Genomic DNA, 19308 nt, shown 5'->3' with positions numbered 1-19308 from the left:
AGTTGAAGGACCCCTCAGTTGTGTGTTACCGTGGGGATGCCAAACGTTTAGTAACGCAGTCCTTTCTCTTCATGCTACTTAACGTTTTTATTTGAGGTTAGCAACGAAGTTGAGAGATTTAGGTAAGTGACACAATTCTGTTCTACAAACAAATTTGTTGATGTGCCTAAACTTAAATAAAACCTCAATTAACTTTTACAGATTCTGCCCAGTTCCCACGTGCTGAAGTTAAACGCTCCCTTAAATTATGTACTAACCATCTTATGAAATACTTTCAAAGAAAAAAAACATTATTACGTGGACGCAAACTTATATTAATATTAAGGGTTGAGATTTGACTATAAAAACCACAAACCTTCATGGTATCCACACCACAAACTACAAACAACACATTTCTGTAACTTTCTCAAATGTAACATTATTAAAATAATTTGAAAGAAATACCAAAACTTCATATATAATAATGTATTAAGATAATCTGTTTTTTTTTCTCCGGTATTTCAAAGTCTGTCTGGTAGTATGACTTCCCCAAACAAACTATAGTAGTAATGTTTGTAATGATGTTTTGCTTTTGACACAGATATGTCATGTTTTGTTGGTGATTCCAACTTCTGCTCAGAGTGTGGGAATGTTCTTCCTCTCCCAGGGATTCAGGACACAGTCCATTGCCCACGCTGCTCCTTCTCCATCTCAGTAGCAGGTGCCAACTCTTTGTCCTGTCAGCTGTGTCCTATGTCTGATAAACTCCCAGTCACAAGCCATTAGAGGCAGACATTTTATGAAAGACTAAGATATTTACTCATAATTTCTCACATACATGCATTTTATTGTCCAGAGTTTTCAGGCAAGGAGATCCGCTCCACTGTTCTTTTCAACCCGGTGGAGCAGTCATCAGTAGCTCTGGAGGATGAGAAGGACTCCGAACTAAAGGGACCTGTGGTAAGAACACAATGTCTGCTGCTTACTGACTGCTGTGTGTGATGATAGCAACTGTTCCCTGTAGTAATGAGGTCAACTTCTTCTCTTAGATTGACCGGCGCTGCTCTCGTTGCAATAAAGAGGGGATGGTTTATCACACCAGGCAAATGAGATCTGCAGATGAAGGACAGACTGTCTTCTTTACCTGTATACACTGCAGGTAATCAATCAATCCTGGAGTAACCAGGATAAAAAAAAATACATGTAAATGTAAAACCTATCAGGTATCAGTTGGGGATGGCTATTGATGTTTCTCATCTGATTTTTAGAATTTAGTACGTGCAGGACAAAAGAGTGCTGACAGGAAGAGTAACCATAGAGCAGCTGGGAAAAAGAGATCATTGTACTGAGTGTCACAAATTGTCATCTAAAAATCAAAACAAATTAGCTCTGATGCAGAAGAGTTGACTGTTCGGTACAGAAATTTTTACAGGTATTGCTAATGAAAGCTATTCTTTGTCTGCCTGTCATTGCACTGCATTGCTACAACATAAACACACCATCAGGTGACTGACTTGGCCAGTTAAGAATATTTAATTTGTTTTACTTAAATTTCTTTTGCTGTATGTGTTGGGTCCTTATCCATCTGCATTGTGAAGCACCATCATATCAGATTTGCAGCATTTAGCTGAAACTGGTTAGGGAGTAAAGCCCTCTACACTTCATGCTGCTACTTTTATCAGCACTCACTTCATCAATAAACACCAGTGACCCAGTTCCATTGGCAGCCGTACATGCCCATGCCATAACTCATTGTGTCTGACAGATGATGTGATGATGGTTAGGATCATAAACTGTTCCTCTCCTTTTCCATACTTTCCTCTTCCCACCATTCTTGTGTAAGTTTACCTTGTTTCATAGTCCAACCAATCATATTTCAGAACTCGGCAGGCTTTTTTAGGTGTTTTCTCGCAGTGTAATTTGGCTAGTTTGTTCTTGAGTGTTACCAGTGCTTTGTGAAGCCACTGTGTTTCATTACTAAAAACGTCTCTTAACTACAGACTTTGATGATGACATGCCTTCCTTCTCAAGAGTCTTCTTGACTTGGTTAGATGTTGTGATTGTGTTCTTTACTATGGACAGAATTTTGTTGTGGTCCACTCTAGCTTTAGTCTGCGGTCTTTCCAGGCGTTTTGCGGTTTTAATGGCCACTCTCAATGTTTTTGCTATTTCTCTGGTGAAATTACTTTGTTTTTTCAGCCTAATGATGGCTTCCTTCACTTGCCTCAACACCTCTTTGAACCTTGTGTTGAGAGTTCCTGTGAACAGCTATTAAATGCAAATATAACACTCAAAACCACCTCCAGACTTTTTATATGCTTGATTAATTGTGAAGTAATAAGGAAACAGGCCACACTTGGCCATGCAGCTGCTTATCATCCATTTTTTCCAATATTTATGAGCCAATAAATGTGTGTGGGCTGTGTGTATGAAAATTGCTGTAATTTCTCTATCGTTTTTTTTTTTTTTTTTTTTTTCTTTTTGTGTGTGTGTCCTTTCGGTTTATCCCTTGAGTTCAGGGTTGCTACAGCAGATCATTGTCCGCATGTTGATTTGTTGATTTGGCACAGTTTTTTTGTTTTGTTTTTTTTTTTTTTACACTGGATGCCCTTCCTGACACAACCTTCCCCAATTTCTACCCGGCTTGGATGGGCACTGCACAACTGGGGATGGGGACGGGCTGTTGGGGGTTGAGTGTCTTGCCCAGAAACACTTCCACATGTAGATGGGACCTGGGATTGATCCACTGACCCTGTGGTCTGTGGACGACTGCCTTACCAACTGAGCTTTATGGTTAATGCCACATTTTTGTCAAACCCCTTAAATTGAAGGTGAAAATCTTGACTTCAATCACATTTTGAGTGTTTCTTTTCTTATTCAGTGTGGTGATGTACAGAGGGCAAATAGTTCCAGTATTTATAATACTTTATAATATAAAGTAGAATTATCGCCTTTCGGACAGTTTAAACTTAAAACCTGAATAAGAACCTTGTAAAAGTAGTAATCATCGTAGAGCTGCTATATTGGATTGTATCATATTGTGTAGGTATGAATGGATGTGGCCAGTATATTTCTTTTGTTGTTGTGTGATGTTAATATTTGCTTTTTGGTGTTGCAGGTATCAAGAGAAGGAGGACTCCTGAGAAGAAACTAGCTTCACCTTCTTGAACTGCAAGTGTTTGTGCTGGTCAGATTGCTGAACACTTCCTCCACACATATATTGGATATATAAATTGGAAAGAGCAAATACTAACTGGGTCCCCAATATCATATTAATTCAGATCATGCTGTGAAGAGGAGTTCTGTTCTATCTGTCTAAGTTTTGCTCTGGGGAAAAAAAAAAAAAAACATCAGTCACCACGACTTTAAAATCTGTGAGCCATGCTTCCATTGGACGTTTGGATTTACAATACCCAGGTTATTTTAGTGCACGAAAACGCACTGAATTTTTAATATTCACACATTGGTCAAAATTTATTCAGTCTTAACTCTCAGTTTTTTTCTGAAGCTTCTATTTGCATTTCAGTTTTGTTTTGTGTGTTTTTGTGCACTGGGCTTACTTATTTTGAAGGTAAAACTCAGTATTGTTACTTGTGATTTTCCAGCAAAAGCTGAATACCGTTGAAAGCTGGAGCAAATCACGGAAGAGAAGGAAATTAATTCTAAAACAGAATGATTTTTCTTTATGTTCATTTATACAATTGAAGTTGTTTATAATAAAATTTTATTAAAACTGCATAACACATGAGATGAATCATTCATTTTTGTTGTAGTGATGAGGACCAGCTAATCACGGAAGAGGGGATAGTTCATGAGATTTCATCATTAGCATAATTTACACCTAAAATTACTTTACAAGGCTCCTGTGGGGAAAATGTGATAATTGTTAAGTAAAAAAATGAATTTCAGGCTTCAAGTCTGGCTTCAAAAATCAGCAAAAATCAGAAACTAAAACAGTCATATCACAATAGACAAAACCACGATTAAACTGGTAACATACCATGTGTCAGTGAGGAGTGATCAGAGCATCTGACATGAAGTTACACCTAAAAACATTAGCACCTCAGGACTGGTATGTTGGCAGGTTAAGGGGACATTAATCAATGAGATGTTGGCATAGAATATTCCCATTATTGTAAATGGTCTGCACTTATATAGCATTATTCTACCTATTGGTACTCAAAGCACTTTACACAGCTTCTCATTCTCCCATTCGCACTTACAATCACATACACTGATGGAGGAGCTGCTATGCAGTTGGCCTACACACACCAGCAACTAAGTTGGGGTTCACTATCTTGCTCAAGGACACTTCGACATGTGACCAGAGGAGCCAGGGTTCGAACCAACAAATTACACTGGGAGGAGTGTGGATAAGAAAAGACCCTTGTCTGCTGCTGATTTTTAATATTATTGACCAGAGGAGCTGGGGAAGCAACTGGTGGAAGACTGCTCTACCTCCTGCACCACAGTCGCCCATTACAGTATATAATGTTCCACTGTTAGCTGTTAGAACAGAAGAGGACTCTGGCTGCAGACCTAAAGAAAGACCCTGAAGAAGCAATCAAATTATAGTCTAACGATATTTGTTTGTTTTTATTTAACATTTTATTTCTACTTTTAAACACTCAGATGTTACTACAATATGCAAAGAAGCAGCAACAAAGCTGTAGTTAACAATAAAGCATCACCTGTTCTGTTGTTTAAGACACCTAGAAGATTAGTGAGACCGTGTCTACCGGGTAAAATGAAATCAGTCTTTTATTGATCCCTCACAGTGAGTGAGAGCAATTCAAAAACAGCTTAGAGAAGATGATGGCTCACAAATATTAGCTCAAAAGCAGAGGACATCTTGATGGTTATGTTTTTCAGAACTCAGTACCAGCAAGTGAGGAAGAGCAGTAGACTATTCTAGGGAGCTCTGGGTCGACATCACAGCCTCAGTAGGTGGAAAAGGAGGACAACTGACCCCCAAGTTGCTAAGAAGAACAGGTAACTAAGGGCAGTTAGTTAGACAATAACTCCGTTGTTTTATGTGGTTACCTAATGAGATAAGATCCACCCATGAAGCGGGTACATTAGATTTTTGTTATTAACACAGTTATTGAAAAACAAATCTAACACCAAGACACGTTCTTTGTATGCATGCTCTGAATTCATCCACACAAAGTCACAGCTATTGGATCAAGCTGAAGGTCCTCTGAAATCTGTCTGAAGATACCCTAAAAATCTTTCCTTTCTTATATAGTAAAAACAGCTTTGTGGAAACAATAAAACAGTTTTTGAGAAAACTCCCTTCCAGTAGCTAAAATATTACACATTCAGTAGTTTTTAAAAAATTGGCTAAATGTACAGTATTCATAGAAACATATTTGCATATGACAATATCTTGATTGTTGGTGACGAGGTACAGACATCAAAGAGATGATGTCCCTCGGGACAAGTCACGCAATTAGACAGTGCTGTTTTAAGTATAAAGATATGTTGACTGACACGCAGGCTTTTTTTATATACACAGATATAATAAGGGACAGGAAATGGAAGAGACTGGACATATAGTCAATTAATTCAAAAAGAGTGAAGAGATGGATGACTTGCATTTCAGGAGATCAAACGGGCAATTTAAAAATCAGGATTAACTTTGGAAAAAAAAAATTAGTTCACTACGTTTGGTCATATTAGTGATTTTACATTCATGATTTATTTATGTAAAGTAGTACATGGTGCTACCTTCTGATCTAATGTGGAAGGAATTTATTAGGTAACAAAATTAGATTACATAAACCAAATATAGGGATGAGTGAGATGTTTTTGATGTGCTTTTAAATACCCCTGCTTTGAATCTCTGCTATGATTTATGATATTTATAAATCTATCGATCTAGGCAGAGCAGTGATATTTACAGATAATTAAACAGAAAGCTAAAGTAAAGAGATCAAGAAGAGATCAAAAGCAATATTACACTAACACTCCCTAAAGTATAGAGAGGGACATTTGTGCAGCTTGGAGCCAGTTCCACATCAGAGATCTTGCTCCAACAAAATGAGTAGGGTATACAGAGACAATGGAGTCCATGCAGCATCAAGTGCATAGCTATAGGGAGTGTCTCCAAGTGCAACTGCTACTTTGCTTTATAAATGTGCAGCAAACTGCAAAGGAGTTGGTGAGGTAGAATATAGTGTAAGAAGTCCAGAGCTCATGGTGATGCAAAATGTGCTTTGTGCATTTGTTGCCACAGTGTCACCAACAGCACACCACAGCAAAAAACCCTGAGCTCTGGAAAAGTAGTTTTCAAGCATAGAACCCCAACAAATACATGCAACAGATATTTCTCAGTAAAGAGATTTAATGAGATTAGATTGAGTATACCTCTTCTTATTTTAAATTAGGTCATTTGCAAATATGTTTTATTACTCTTATGGCTACTGTAAACATGTGCTATTTGTCCTGATGGTGTTAAAATAAAAGATGTGGATTATTTCTTAAGGTAAAAGAAAGATACAGAGACAATCTACCATGCAGCAATACATGGTAGATTTTGAGGTCTGATTTTGATCATTGTCTTGTAGAAACCAGACTCACCACAGGATATTAGTGTGTCCATGTAGGTGAAAGGTGAAAACAGATGTTTTGTCACGTTTCTGAATTCAGAGGTCATACATTGTAGGTTATACTATTCCCCGTCTGTACAGGAGGTGGCGTATTGTTCCCTTCACCTTGGTCAACGATTCAGATGAAAAATTGCAGAAGAATTTGTGGACCAATGAAAACGTTGGTATTATGGGCACGTGATCTGGAAACATGGCCGCCTAGCGAAAAGAGCTGCCGGATGACAACAATGCAGTTATTTTGTAGTATAAAATAAGTAATTACTCGGAAAGACGTTCGTTGGTATTTAAGCCTCATTACGGTAAATGCTGCTTTTAAAAATAAATAGTTCTTTTCAGGTCTTTTGTCGATTTTGTTGTCAGTGATTTTAGTTAATGTAGCATCTATCAGTTTGGAAGAAGCTGTTATTCTATTTAATTAAAATGACGTATCATGAGAGCACTAAGGTCCTATAAAGGACGCTGTCAGGTAGATTAACGTTAACTGACGGTGGGTTTATTGACACCCCTCCTTATTCGTATAGATAATGAAGCTGCGGGTCCAGCTGCAGTGTAAGAATTTGCATGAATACCTGAGAGAGCTGAGTCCTGAGATTCTGGACAGGCTGTACAACCATCCAGCAACATGTCTGGCTGTCTACAGGTATGAAGGCTTGAACAAACACTGTGCTGATGCTGATGATGCTGGCGTGGAACTGTGATGTTATTCTGTGTTTTATCTGATAACAGGGAACTCCCATGTCTGGCCAAGAATTATGTGATGCGTATGCTGTTCCTGGATCAGCCTCTCCCCCAGGCAGCATTGGCATTATGGGTGAAAAAAGACAGTCAAAAGTGAGTTTTTATCACACCTTTAGCAGGCTTGTCTGTGGGATGGAGCAATTGGACTGTGTAACACTTCCACACCTGTCCTGGGAGTTTACATCATTTACAACTACATTAGTACTCTAAAATCTCTCTCCTGAATTCATCCAGTGTTGACTCTTCTTGCAAGCAAGATAGTCACCTGAAAGGTTTAAGAAGGGATTCACCATTATTAAAAATTCCTCTACATCAACTTAACACGTCTTGTAAGGCAAGAGTTGCCATCCCTTTTTTTTCACTGCAGAGAAGCATTGAGCTGATTCAGGCCATATCAGTATTAGTGCTGACACTGACAGATCAGGTATCAGGGCATTAACCTTTCACAAAAAAGAATGAATGAATTTCTCTTCTTTTGGTTAATGCAGTTGATTAAATCCCAGACAAAGCAAGTTACTTTACATTAATGTAATAAAACATTGTGATTTGAGTCAGCTAATACAGGCTCAATGTTGTCGTCAGCCTCAAAAGCTCATGTTAATTCTCATGTAGCTAATTAGCTTTTTCAATACAACATGACCATTAACATGGTCCACTTAATTGTAAATGAGATGTCCTTTAACAGTTTGCGCTTAAGTATGTGTTTCAATAAAAACATGTTAACGTAACTTTTAACACAGCTTTAAAACTGATCATATTGTCATATACATATTCACCCAACTGCCTGTTTATTATGTATGCCAGGCTTTTAAGGCTTATCCAACTGTATTGAAAAATACACCCCTCCATGAGGTTTATAGTGAGTCTTTGAGACTTTTTGATGTTGAACTTTAAGATCATATTTGAGGTTATAGTTTCTGCTTTTAAATGGCTTGTGTTCTACTGAGATGTGTTTATTTTGAGGGTTTTTTTGTGTATATTTTGAGGTTTTAAGTACACAAGATCTATGAAGCAATTCTTAGTAAAACGCAATAGTATTCAACCGCATTTCTAATTACCCCATCCAAATGACCATAAAGGTAATCCTTTTTAAGTTTCTTGTTATGGTCAAAGTAAAACTGTCACTAGAACAATGCATTCTGTCAAGTTTGGCAGCTCTTTTATCGTCTCATCAGTGGGGGAAAACAGGGGACAACACATTTCAAATTGTCAAACTATTGAGTTCATTTGCATTTTGTTGTCTTTGGCTTCTATATGCAGGGATCATGATGAATGTGTCTCAGTGTTGGCAGGGCTCCGCCTTTGGCACAGTCAGCAGCTGCAGGGTGGTCTGCAGGGATACATCTTAAATCCAGTGTTCAAGGAAAACCTGAGGATAGCTCTGCTTGGCGGGTACGTCTGCTCCCTGTCAACACACGGTCTGATCATATGGCAGCAAAACACTTTACTTTTAGACACTCTGCACTGCTAATGTAAAATCAGCTGTTTAGCACATTTTTATGTTGTACTTTCTCCTATAGGCAGAATCTGGTTAGTTAGAATCGTGGAAATTTATCTAAATGTTAACATCATTGACAGTCCTACAGAACAACCACAGGTCTTATCAAGGTCAATACAGTATTTGTCAATATTAATATTTCTATTTTTATTCATCTATGTTGTTCCATAGGGGCAAAGCATGGGCTGATGAGGGCAGCAGTCTGGGTCCTGACCGCCACGCACGGGACATCAAGAGTCTTGACCGCTATGCTATGGAGCGCTGGGAGGTCATTCTGCAATTTATGGTGGGTTCTCCCAGCTCTGCTGTCAGTCAGGACCTGGCCCAGCTTCTAGTCCAAGCAGGCCTCATGAAAAGGTACACAAAATTATTATTAGGGAGCACTGATTTAGAAATGTTAGATATTATTTATTTTTGTCACTTTGAAATGTCGCTCAGTAGTTTGTCACAGTTCTCTAGCAACCACTTGTAAAGCAAACGCAAATGCACAGCACAACGCCGAAGAGGCGGGTCTTCAGGACAAGACTCAACATCAGTATTTGAAAGATAAGGGTCATTTCTTAAAGACCGCAATGTCCACATTCTGAACAGAAAAGAAAAATCTTAAAGAGGAACATCCACATTAAACTTAGGGAATGATTTACAACACCACTTATAACCCTGTTAGGCTGTAGTTTTAACAGCCCCTCACACTTTGATATGTGACACTCACAACACAAATGACGGCATAACTTACAGACTTCGGAAAGAAAGCTGTCTTTTAGATGAGATGTCTTTAAGAGCTTAAAGCAAATCCATTTGCCACTGAACAGCACCTTTAACATTATTATGGCCCTAATGATGATGATGAAAATTTTAAAGACACTGCACATTCTCAGGTTATATTCATAATGGGGCTAAAAAGAAAACTGTTGCTGGCTAATCTGATCATCTCTACCTAGCTTCAGAAGCCAATTAACCTGATTTTGAGTTGGTTGAAGGCATATTTGTTAATGTAACTTTTTACAGCAGTGCCTGTAAAAAGCAGTGCTTGTGTGGCCCAATGCCACAAAACATGGAAACCAGAAAAATTTTTTGGCTTATGTGGCAGGTGGGCAATTTATCAGTGAAATGAAGGGACACCCTGTATAAATCTAGTAATCAGCTCTAATACCATACTAATTAAACCACCATCTCAATTTAACATTCCCCCAGTGGAAGCCAATGAAAATAATGAGTCTGCGAAAAACTTTTAAATATGCATTTCATTACTAACGTATATGATATAATCCTAACTCATCGCTGTGTAGTGTTCCATAAAGTGAGGCAGCATGCTCACTCCTCACCAGCCAATTATCCATTCAGGACACAATATGTCATAGTGGATCTTGTTAGCCCTACAGGGGTGTAAAAATAAATGTAATAACAATATGTTTTATAATTTAAATGTTTATTGTAAAAATACATCTTACTTGTGGTTAGATTTTATGCTTTATTGTATTTTTATTTTGTGTCCCATCTAAATAAGAAATGGCTTGAAGGATGAGGACATGTCAGAGACTTTGAAACATCTGTTTGGCCAAAATTTGCCCAACCCAATTAACAATATGATTGAGCTTCTAATCTTACCCTAAACTTAAATTTGAAGCAGCATCCAGGATTGACTCCTACACAGTAGATGGTTCTAGTTCTAGATGGGGTCTTATTGTAATGCTTAGGCTTGGTCTTGTTATAAACTGTTTAACCAGATATATTAGTGTTATTGTACCATATTGTTACTGTAGATGACATTTACTTCACATATAAAACAAATCTCTAAAACAGCCTTCTTCCACCTACGGAACATTGCCAAAATTATGAGCATCCTGTATCAAAGTGATGCTGAAAAACTAGTCTATGCATTTGTTACTTCTAGGTTGGACTGCTGTAATTCCCTACTTTCAGGATGCCCCAGTAACTCCATAAAAAGCCTGCAATTAATCCAAAATGCTGCAGCAAGAGTGTTGACTGGAATTGCCAAGAGAGATCATATTTATCATACCTTCACTAGCTTCTCTCCATTGACTTCCCATGAAATCTAGAATAGAATTTAAAACCATGCTTCTAGATAAAAGATCTCATAGTTCCATATCATCCCAGTAGACCACTTCGATCTCAGAATGCAGGTCTACTTGTGGTTCCCAGAATTTCCAATGGTAGAATGGCAGAGCCTTTAGCTATCAAGCTCCTCTCCTGTGGAACCAGTTCAGATTCGGGAAGCAGACACCCTCTCTACTTTTACGTCTAGGCTAAAAATCTTCCCCTATTATAAAGCTTATAGCTAGTTATAGTCATGCTGATAAAGGCTTAGACTGCTGGGGGATCCACCCCCCAATGCACTGAGCTCCTTTCCTCCTCTTGTCCCTCTCTCATCATCTCTCACCCCACATTTATTTATCACCACTGTATGACATTAACTTTGTGTATTTTCTCCAGTAGTTGTCCTTCTCCTTCTCTGTCCCTTTCTGCAGGTGTCCACAGCTTTGGAGCTGTGTGTTTTCCAGTGTGCAGCTTCTGGTCCTACCAACCTGCCCGATGTTTTGTTGTTGCTTTTTGTTGCTCTTTTCTTCTCTCTCCACTTTCCACTCACCCCAACCGGTCAAGGCAGGTGGCCGCCCACCCTGAGCCTGGTTCTGCTGGAGGTTTCTTCCGTTAAAGGGAGTTTTTCCTCTCCACTGTTGCCTAGGGCTTGCTTAAGGGGGATTTGTTGGGTTTTCTCTATATCTTTATAGTCTTGACTTTACTCTGTAAAGTGCCTTGAGATGACATTGTTGTGAATTGGCGCTATATAAATAAATTTGAATTCAACTGAATTTTAACCTTAGATTTTAGTTGATAAACACAATTTTTAAGCCATTCCATACACTTTATTATACAGGGATTAACAAAACGCTTTCTACTTTCTTACACATGGACATTACATTATAACATGAGGACAAAGACAGATGCTATGCCTACTAAGTGATGTGTAATGGAAAAAGGAAGAGATCCACTCTTTATGTAGGAAGGACAAGCATTAGAAATTTAATGTGTTCTCCACTTTAGCTACAGGTCATATTATTGTTCTTATTGACAGAAATGAACTAAGACCTCAGGTTTTGTCCTGTAGCTCAAGTACCCTGTCCTCTGTGTTTCAGTGAGGCAGGAGAGGCACCCTACATAACATCAGCTGGTTTCCAGTTCCTCCTACTAGACACCGCCTCTCAGTTATGGTATTTCACCCTGCAGTACCTCAAAACAGCTCAGGTATATGTTTATCATCCAATGCTCTATGCTAATTTGATAATAGAATAATAGAAGAATACCATAAAGGCTGATTAACACAGCTTCAAACAAAGAGGGCTCTACACAGTAATGTGGTCTGCTGCAGAGATTTTCTGGGGTAAAGACCCTCCAGATTCTTTGGTCATGTGGTCCATTTCTAAGATTGCTTCTTCTTGCCAGACTTGGTTAAAATTCACGTGTAATCAGTGCCCTATTTGTGGGAAAGAATGTGTATTGCTGGGAGTGGTATAAATGTAAAATGTCAGGAGGACAAAGTGGCTGTGAAGTCCCATGAAACAATAGCGGGTAAATTCATAATTTTCCCCATCAGCTCCAGATAACTAATAATTTCCTTGTAAAGTAGAAAATTAATCAGGCCTAACAAGGAACTTTATTTCCAGCTGTCCCAATCACATTTGATTCCATCTCTCTAAAAAGACTCATTTAAATATAATCCCTAATCACTGGGTGATGCTTTACTTCAGTTACATAAACTGTAAGATATGAACTAAGGGAAACCACAGAGATCAGAATTATTCAGAATCATAAATTGAAAGCAACAGTGTTACAGTAGCAGAAAGAGAATATTTTTAATACTTGGAAAAGAAATGTATACTTTTCTGAAGCTTTACTGTTCAAAAATTGTGTTATAGAATCAAGCTTTGTCCCAATTTAGTTGTATAATGTATTATCACAAAAAAACGAATCTCAAGTAATCAGTTACTAATAACAGACCCTCAAGAAAATTTATAAAATCAAAACAGGACATAGAGCTTTATATAAAATATAACATATTAGCTAGAAGCAGTGATGGAGAGTGTGCAGATCTTTGGATGAAGGTCACTAACATACTGTTCACGTAAAGGTCAGCAAATAATTGTGTTTTGACAAATGGTGTTTCAACCAGTAGCAGAGCCAGACCATTTTTATAGGCATGGATAGACACCTTTACTGAGTTTAAGGCTGAGCTTTCATTAATAATCATCATCATCATTCAATAATTATTTGAAAATTATTTAATTAAATGTAATGTAAAAGCAACTTGTATAATCCCTCCCATTCCTTATATACTTTTAATGTCCACTATCTGCATGTATCTCAAAGCAAAAACCATTAGGTGAATGTATTTTTTTATAAATAGTATTTTCAGGGGAGTAAGGACTATGATGTGGCTCTGGTATTATCTTGATAGAATTAGTGGTCTAAAATATATATTACACTGAATTTACCATGTGAGCAGATAAGCTGGAAAGCATTACACTGTCTATCAGCGTTTTGAAAAACCAACGTTTATCTGGGCATGCTGGTTGTTATTTAAATACCTGCTTTTACTTGAGATTATTTACATATATATGATATTTTGTCTTTTGTAGTCCAGAGGGATGGACCTGGTGGAGATCTTGTCATTTTTATTCCAGCTTAGTTTTTCTACTCTTGGCAGGGTGAGTGCACAGCGGTTTGCTACTATTTGAGTCTCAGTGTGTGTGTGTGTGTGTGTGTGTGTGTGTGTGTGTGTGTGTGTGTGTGTGTGTGTGTGTGTGTGTGTGTGAGACGATGGAATTGGATCTGAACTTTTCAAAAAAATCCACTTTGTTTGGAGTTTCCTGGTTGTTGGTGATCATGTCTTGCCTGTGTGTCTTAGGATTACTCAGTGGAAGGCATGAGTGAGTCATTACTCACCTTCCTGCAGCACCTGCGGGAGTTTGGACTGGTTTTCCAAAGGAAGGTGAGGCACTAAGAAGGAGAGACTCAATAACAGCTAAACTAGACACTTCCTTATTAACTCTTTCAGATAAAAAGAAACTTTAGGGGTCTTAATGAAAGGAACTTCATCACATGGTAACATGACACTATACTTCGTTTGCAGCTTTTTTCTAATTTATAGAAGGATTTAAGGATGTTATCTTTTTGTGTGCAACAGAGAGCCGAATCAAACCTTAAAATACAAAGCCAAAAAAGTAAAAAGTCTCCACTTCACAATGAAGAACCAATGTCGTAGTCTCCACTTCACAATGCTCCAAGTGTTTTCAATGGGTGACAATGGGTGAATATATCATTCAACATAATTGGAGTCTTCACAGATGAGCAGAGTTTAGTAGCTTGTTACACCATTATGGGACTACTGAGCTCAAAAGCTTTGCTTGGGATGTTTTGTTGTGTGGTGTAGGAACCACCAACACTCTGGGTGAGCTCATTGGTAAAGTGCGGTGGGTGGGAGGGATTGTGGACCTGGATCAGGGTGTTTAGGTAGATAGGTGCTGTCGAGTTGACCACTCTGTGTCCATTTTGGCCGATCAAAATGACAGTCTACTGTATTTTGGATAATATGAAGAGGTTTGATGGTGACCTTGCATGATGTGCATGCTGGTGGCCTGTATGCAGGAAATGACAGAAGTTGAGACAACTACTAGTCTACTAGTCGTGAGTGCCAGTATTGGTCTTTGGCCTTCTCCTAATCTTTTACTGGTACTATGACCTGTAGATAAGATTATTTGCAATTTTACAGAGGAGTGAACCTGTTTGTGTCCCAATTGTTTATTTGTTTTTTTAACGCGTGAAAATGTAGTGAAGTACAGCAAAATGTGATGGGTGGAATTTCCGCTCCAACAAAATAACTTAACATAACTTTTAACAGCAGAATTGGCAGAGAAAATAAATAGACAGTTAGAACATTATAAAAAGCTGATATGTGTTTTCTGTAATTCTTCTCTCTCTAATATCAGAGGAAGTCGAGGCGCTACTACCCCACCAGACTGGCCATCACTCTGGCTGCAGGAGTCACAACAGGCTCCTCCACCTCCTCCTCCTCCTCCTCTAACTTGGCTTCCTTGCCTGGGACAGGAGACGAAGGCTTCATTGTCGTAGAAACCAATTATCGTATCTACGCCTATACGAGTACGTCTGAACATTCGAAGCGTTTTGTGTTTTAATATTAACACTTACTATATAGTAAATACATTTTACAGAATGCTCAATTCCATGTTAATACAACGTCCACAGCTGCTGTGTCTTGTCTGATGCTTTCCTATTAACTTGATACAACTAAACTGTGAACCAGGGTTTATCAATTAATATAGACTTGAGTATAGCAATATTATGCTTTTTCATACCGTTTCTATTTTCAAAAACACCTCAGTAAAAGTAATTGTTATCATGCAAAATTTAGTGGCAGTCATTTTGTGTGTAGAATTGCAACCCTGTATTGTAATGGTTATTATGCTGCCAGATTCTTGCCAATTTCAAGGCCTAGTTTAACAATGGGTTTATGTGTCCCTTCCAGACTCAGAACTTCAGATTGCTCTGGTGGCTCTCTTCAGTGAAATGCTGTATCGCTTCCCCAATGTAGTAGTGGCTCAAGTTACAAGGGAGTCAGTGCAACAGGCCATTGCTAACGGCATCACTGCACAACAGGTACTACTACTGCACATACTGTACTAACACAGGAGAAGTTTATGGGCATTTAAGGGGAGAAATCATGAAGCAGAACTGTCCCAAGTCACTTTTAAATATTTTATACCATTCTCCTTTAAACAACATTCATACAGTAGGTTCATGTTGATGCATTGAAATTTTATGAAATAGGAGTTCTACAACAAAGGTTTTGAGTTTTACTAATATATGTTGATTTGTTTTACTAATATGTGCTTTGGCTACAGATATAGTACTGTAGAAAAGTGGCATATAAGGCTTTTTTGGAATATTGTTTCTGGTTCACCTGTAATGTTACTTTACCATTCTTAACAGATTATCCACTTTCTGAGGACTAGAGCTCACTCTGTCATGCTGAAACAGGTACACCTAACCTCTAATCTCACCCTTTATTCTACTCATTGTGATTTGTTGGCCTGGGTGCACACAGTGTCTTTATTCTCCAATACTGTGCTTTAGACTCCAGTGCTGCCTCCAGCCATAACAGATCAGATCAGACTGTGGGAGCTGGAGAGAGATCGGCTACAGTTTACAGAGGGTGAGCATGCGTCATGTTTTGTCTGCCTCAGTTGCTAGAGCATTTGTCCAAGAAGGTCAATAGTTAGAATCCTACTTCATCATGGCTACATGTTAAAGAGTTGTTGGGCAAGACGCTGAGCCCAAGTTGCCCCTTGTGTTAACTCTTTACTTGTAAAGCTTTATGGTCTTGCATTAATTCTATGCATAAACTACGCTGTAGGCTATACAATTGGCCTGCAGAATTTATGCTGCATTAATGTGTGTGTATTTTGATTCCCTGCAACACCAAACTGGTAGTTGGCTGTAGGGTTTCTGTGCCACTTTGTCGAGTTTTCTGTGTTTTGCTGTACTACAAAAACTAGTGACTAAATTTGAGTGGATAAATATTTTTACTGAAATTACTACAAAGAAGAAAAGAGAGTCGATCTCAAAGGAGATCTCCTTGGCCACGATGGATAAATACATTTCTGGGTCAGTGCATTTCAGCCTAAAATGTAGATATCAGAAGAATGTCCGTGGCTACACAGAACCTATGAGAGACCTACGATATAGATTTGATGCACAAGTAAAAATCAAACTGTAGGGCCTTTTCAAACCCTACAAAGGTTACGCAGACGCTTCCAGCTATGCAAGGAGAGTTTTATGCATACTCGGATAGAGAGTGTGTTGCCGAAAGTTTGAAAGGCAAAGCAAGCTCATGTTTCATTTTTCACATTTTAGATACTGTACCAATACTGTACTGTCTCCATACTCTAAATATTTTGTCTACAAGAAGAACTCTTCTGTGTTAACAAAATGTAAAATGGCAATGACGGGCAGTGAGGACAAGTTTTGTAAACTTATTATTTGTTAACTGCTTATATAGCCAGCACTGTTTATTCCAGTCCAGATGCAGTTAATAATGCATGGAGAGAACACTGACAAACCTAACTGAAAATACACTGTCCTTGTCTGGCAGAAGTACCATCTTCTGCCTTCTTTCGTTTCTTGCCAATGATACGGTTTTTTACTGCTTCCTGTTGGTTAAGCATGATATCTGCCAAAATTCCGGGCAGCGACTGGGGCACGTTCTTTGTATACCTAAAATTCTAGACCTTGTGATTATAGCTGCTTATATGTAGATAGAATTTGGCTCACTCTGGGGATACAGCTCAGTACACATATCTGACCTCTTCTGCTGTCTTTCACTGTCTGAGCTGTTGTATGCTGTAATAAGCTGTAGAGGATGAGTATCGAGTATATAGTGGCCTTTTCCTCAACTGTCTGTCTGTTGTTGATGTTCATGTCTCTTTCAGGGGTGCTCTATAACCAGTTCCTCTCCCAGGCTGACTTTGAGGTGCTGCGGGACCGAGCTCAGGTGGGATTTTGTTTGGTAATAATCACTACTATTTGAATTTTATTATCGGTTTACATTATAAGACAAGCTATGGTTTATATTACATTCGGGTAAATCATACATTTGTATATATTATTTTTAAACATTAATGGACAATATCAACAATTTCCATGTTCTTCCAAACTGACAAACAGTGAGTAATTTGCTTTGTCATGGAACATGACAACAGTGTTAACAATAGGTCTAACAGGGAAAACACAAGCAGTGAGATAATCAAAAAGGGTTTAAACAAAGCCCTGGTTAGCAGTATTGATCAAAGAGTGCTGTTGTTTATTCAAGACACATATTTTGGCACAGGGCCTTTGTTAGGGTGTTTTACTGAGTGATTGACAGTATGGTCTGTACTGTGTATATTTAACAAGTCTGACAGTATTTAATACCTGACAGTTATTAACAAACTATGGTTTCATAAATCTCCTGTGCACTGAGTGACACCCTTTCACAGACAGCTTATGGTTGTTCATTGAGTGATTTCAGTCACTGATTTTAACAACTACTTTTGTTAGTAATGACATAGCAACAGTAATAGAACTGATAGCCAGAGAAACAAAAAGACCTAAACAGACCCAAGCTGTAAGAAATCATTGTCTTAAACATAATAATGTGTTATAGCACAAAAAACAATTATCTGCAAGAGGAGACCCATTCCCTTATGGACTGCTCTTCTTTTTCTGTTTGCGCTTTTATATACAATGTTGTTCTGAAGCTTCAGTAATCCCTGCAGAGATTATTGAAGTTGTCTGATAAACCATGTCATGTGCCATCCTCTCCTCCCCTTTAACTTTTTGAACTCACTGCTGTTCCATTAGTGTTTTGTGACACAATCAGCAGCTCCCCACAGTTACAGCAGTTTTTGTTCTTTTACTCTCTGTTAGTGCAGTGCTGAAACTGTCTGTTACTCCAGTATTGAACTTGTTGTGCTGCAGGGTCTGGACTGTCTGGTGTGGCAGGATGTGGCTCACAGGGTGATGGTGGTGACACCGCAGGGACACAGCGAGGTCAAGAGGTTCTGGAAACGACAGAAGTCTCACACATAATGGAGAAATAGGAAAAAATGAGCAGTGACATAATGCCCGATGATTCCTGTTGAAACAGTTGTTCTGCAAGAAGGTGAAAATGATGTTGTTATTTTTTACGTATCAAAAAAGTTGATTCAACATGTTTTGAATTAAATGGTGATTTGGAAAAATATTATACCGCTGCATATTCTTCTCGGTTGTTTTACTGTTTGTAGTCAATCCCATTTTCAAAAAAGTTGTGAAGCAGTGTGAAATGTTAATTAAAACAGATTAATGTTATTTGTAAGTCAGGGCATTCACACTCACAATCACACACATACACTCACCTGGAGAAGACACTGAAACCCCAAACTGCCTATTCCCTGGTTGCACAAGCCAGAGCATATCTGACCACCAGTTCCAAGCCCAGTAAAATTGGGGAGGGTTGCATCAGGACTCCCATCTGGCGCAAACACCTATGCCCAATCAATGTGTGGAACACATGAACTGCTGATTATAGGATAAGCCAAAGAAGGGATAACAACAACAAATACAAAGAAACAAACAACAACAACAACAAATAACTGTTGTTTACAAATAGTGTAAAAACTATTACAATGATATTATGAACCGTACAAGATGGAAGGTCTAAGGTCTTTGCAGTTTTACACTAAGTAATTTTCTCAACTTATTGAGGTATCTGTCCATGGAGTTTTTCACTAGAGTAATAAATCTCACCACGTTATTAGTTTTAAAAAACTCAGCTTCTTTAGGATGCTCTTTTTTTATGCCCAACATAAGCTAATAGTTTTCGAATGATCAAATCTTTCGTTTCAACATCTGACATACTGCCTTTGT

At 38.3% G+C, this 19308-nt stretch overlaps 2 protein-coding genes across 2 annotated transcripts; both read left to right on the top strand.

The window, feature by feature from the left end:
• Position 1: 1 nt before the first annotated feature.
• Positions 2-3720, top strand: polr1h (RNA polymerase I subunit H). Its single transcript, XM_067510057.1, has 5 exons — positions 2-122; positions 581-700; positions 836-939; positions 1029-1138; positions 3098-3720. Exons 2-5 carry the CDS (start codon positions 583-585, stop codon positions 3120-3122), a joined length of 357 nt encoding a protein of 118 aa, XP_067366158.1. The 5' UTR covers positions 2-122; positions 581-582; the 3' UTR covers positions 3123-3720.
• A 3015-nt stretch (positions 3721-6735) lies between these two features.
• gtf2h4 (general transcription factor IIH, polypeptide 4) lies at positions 6736-18646 on the top strand. Its single transcript, XM_067509938.1, has 14 exons — positions 6736-6889; positions 7112-7230; positions 7317-7421; positions 8589-8720; positions 8998-9183; positions 11982-12090; positions 13482-13550; positions 13751-13834; positions 14832-15003; positions 15389-15519; positions 15853-15900; positions 15997-16075; positions 17352-17413; positions 18379-18646. Exons 2-14 carry the CDS (start codon positions 7115-7117, stop codon positions 18487-18489), a joined length of 1404 nt encoding a protein of 467 aa, XP_067366039.1. The 5' UTR covers positions 6736-6889; positions 7112-7114; the 3' UTR covers positions 18490-18646.
• The last annotated feature ends 662 nt before the right edge of the window (positions 18647-19308 follow it).

The sequence above is a fragment of the Channa argus genome, chromosome 1 (genome assembly GCF_033026475.1).
Source record: "Channa argus isolate prfri chromosome 1, Channa argus male v1.0, whole genome shotgun sequence".
Taxonomy (NCBI): Eukaryota; Metazoa; Chordata; class Actinopteri; order Anabantiformes; family Channidae; genus Channa; species Channa argus.
Note: the sequence above shows the minus strand (reverse complement) of the source record. Positions and strands in the feature narration are given on the sequence as shown.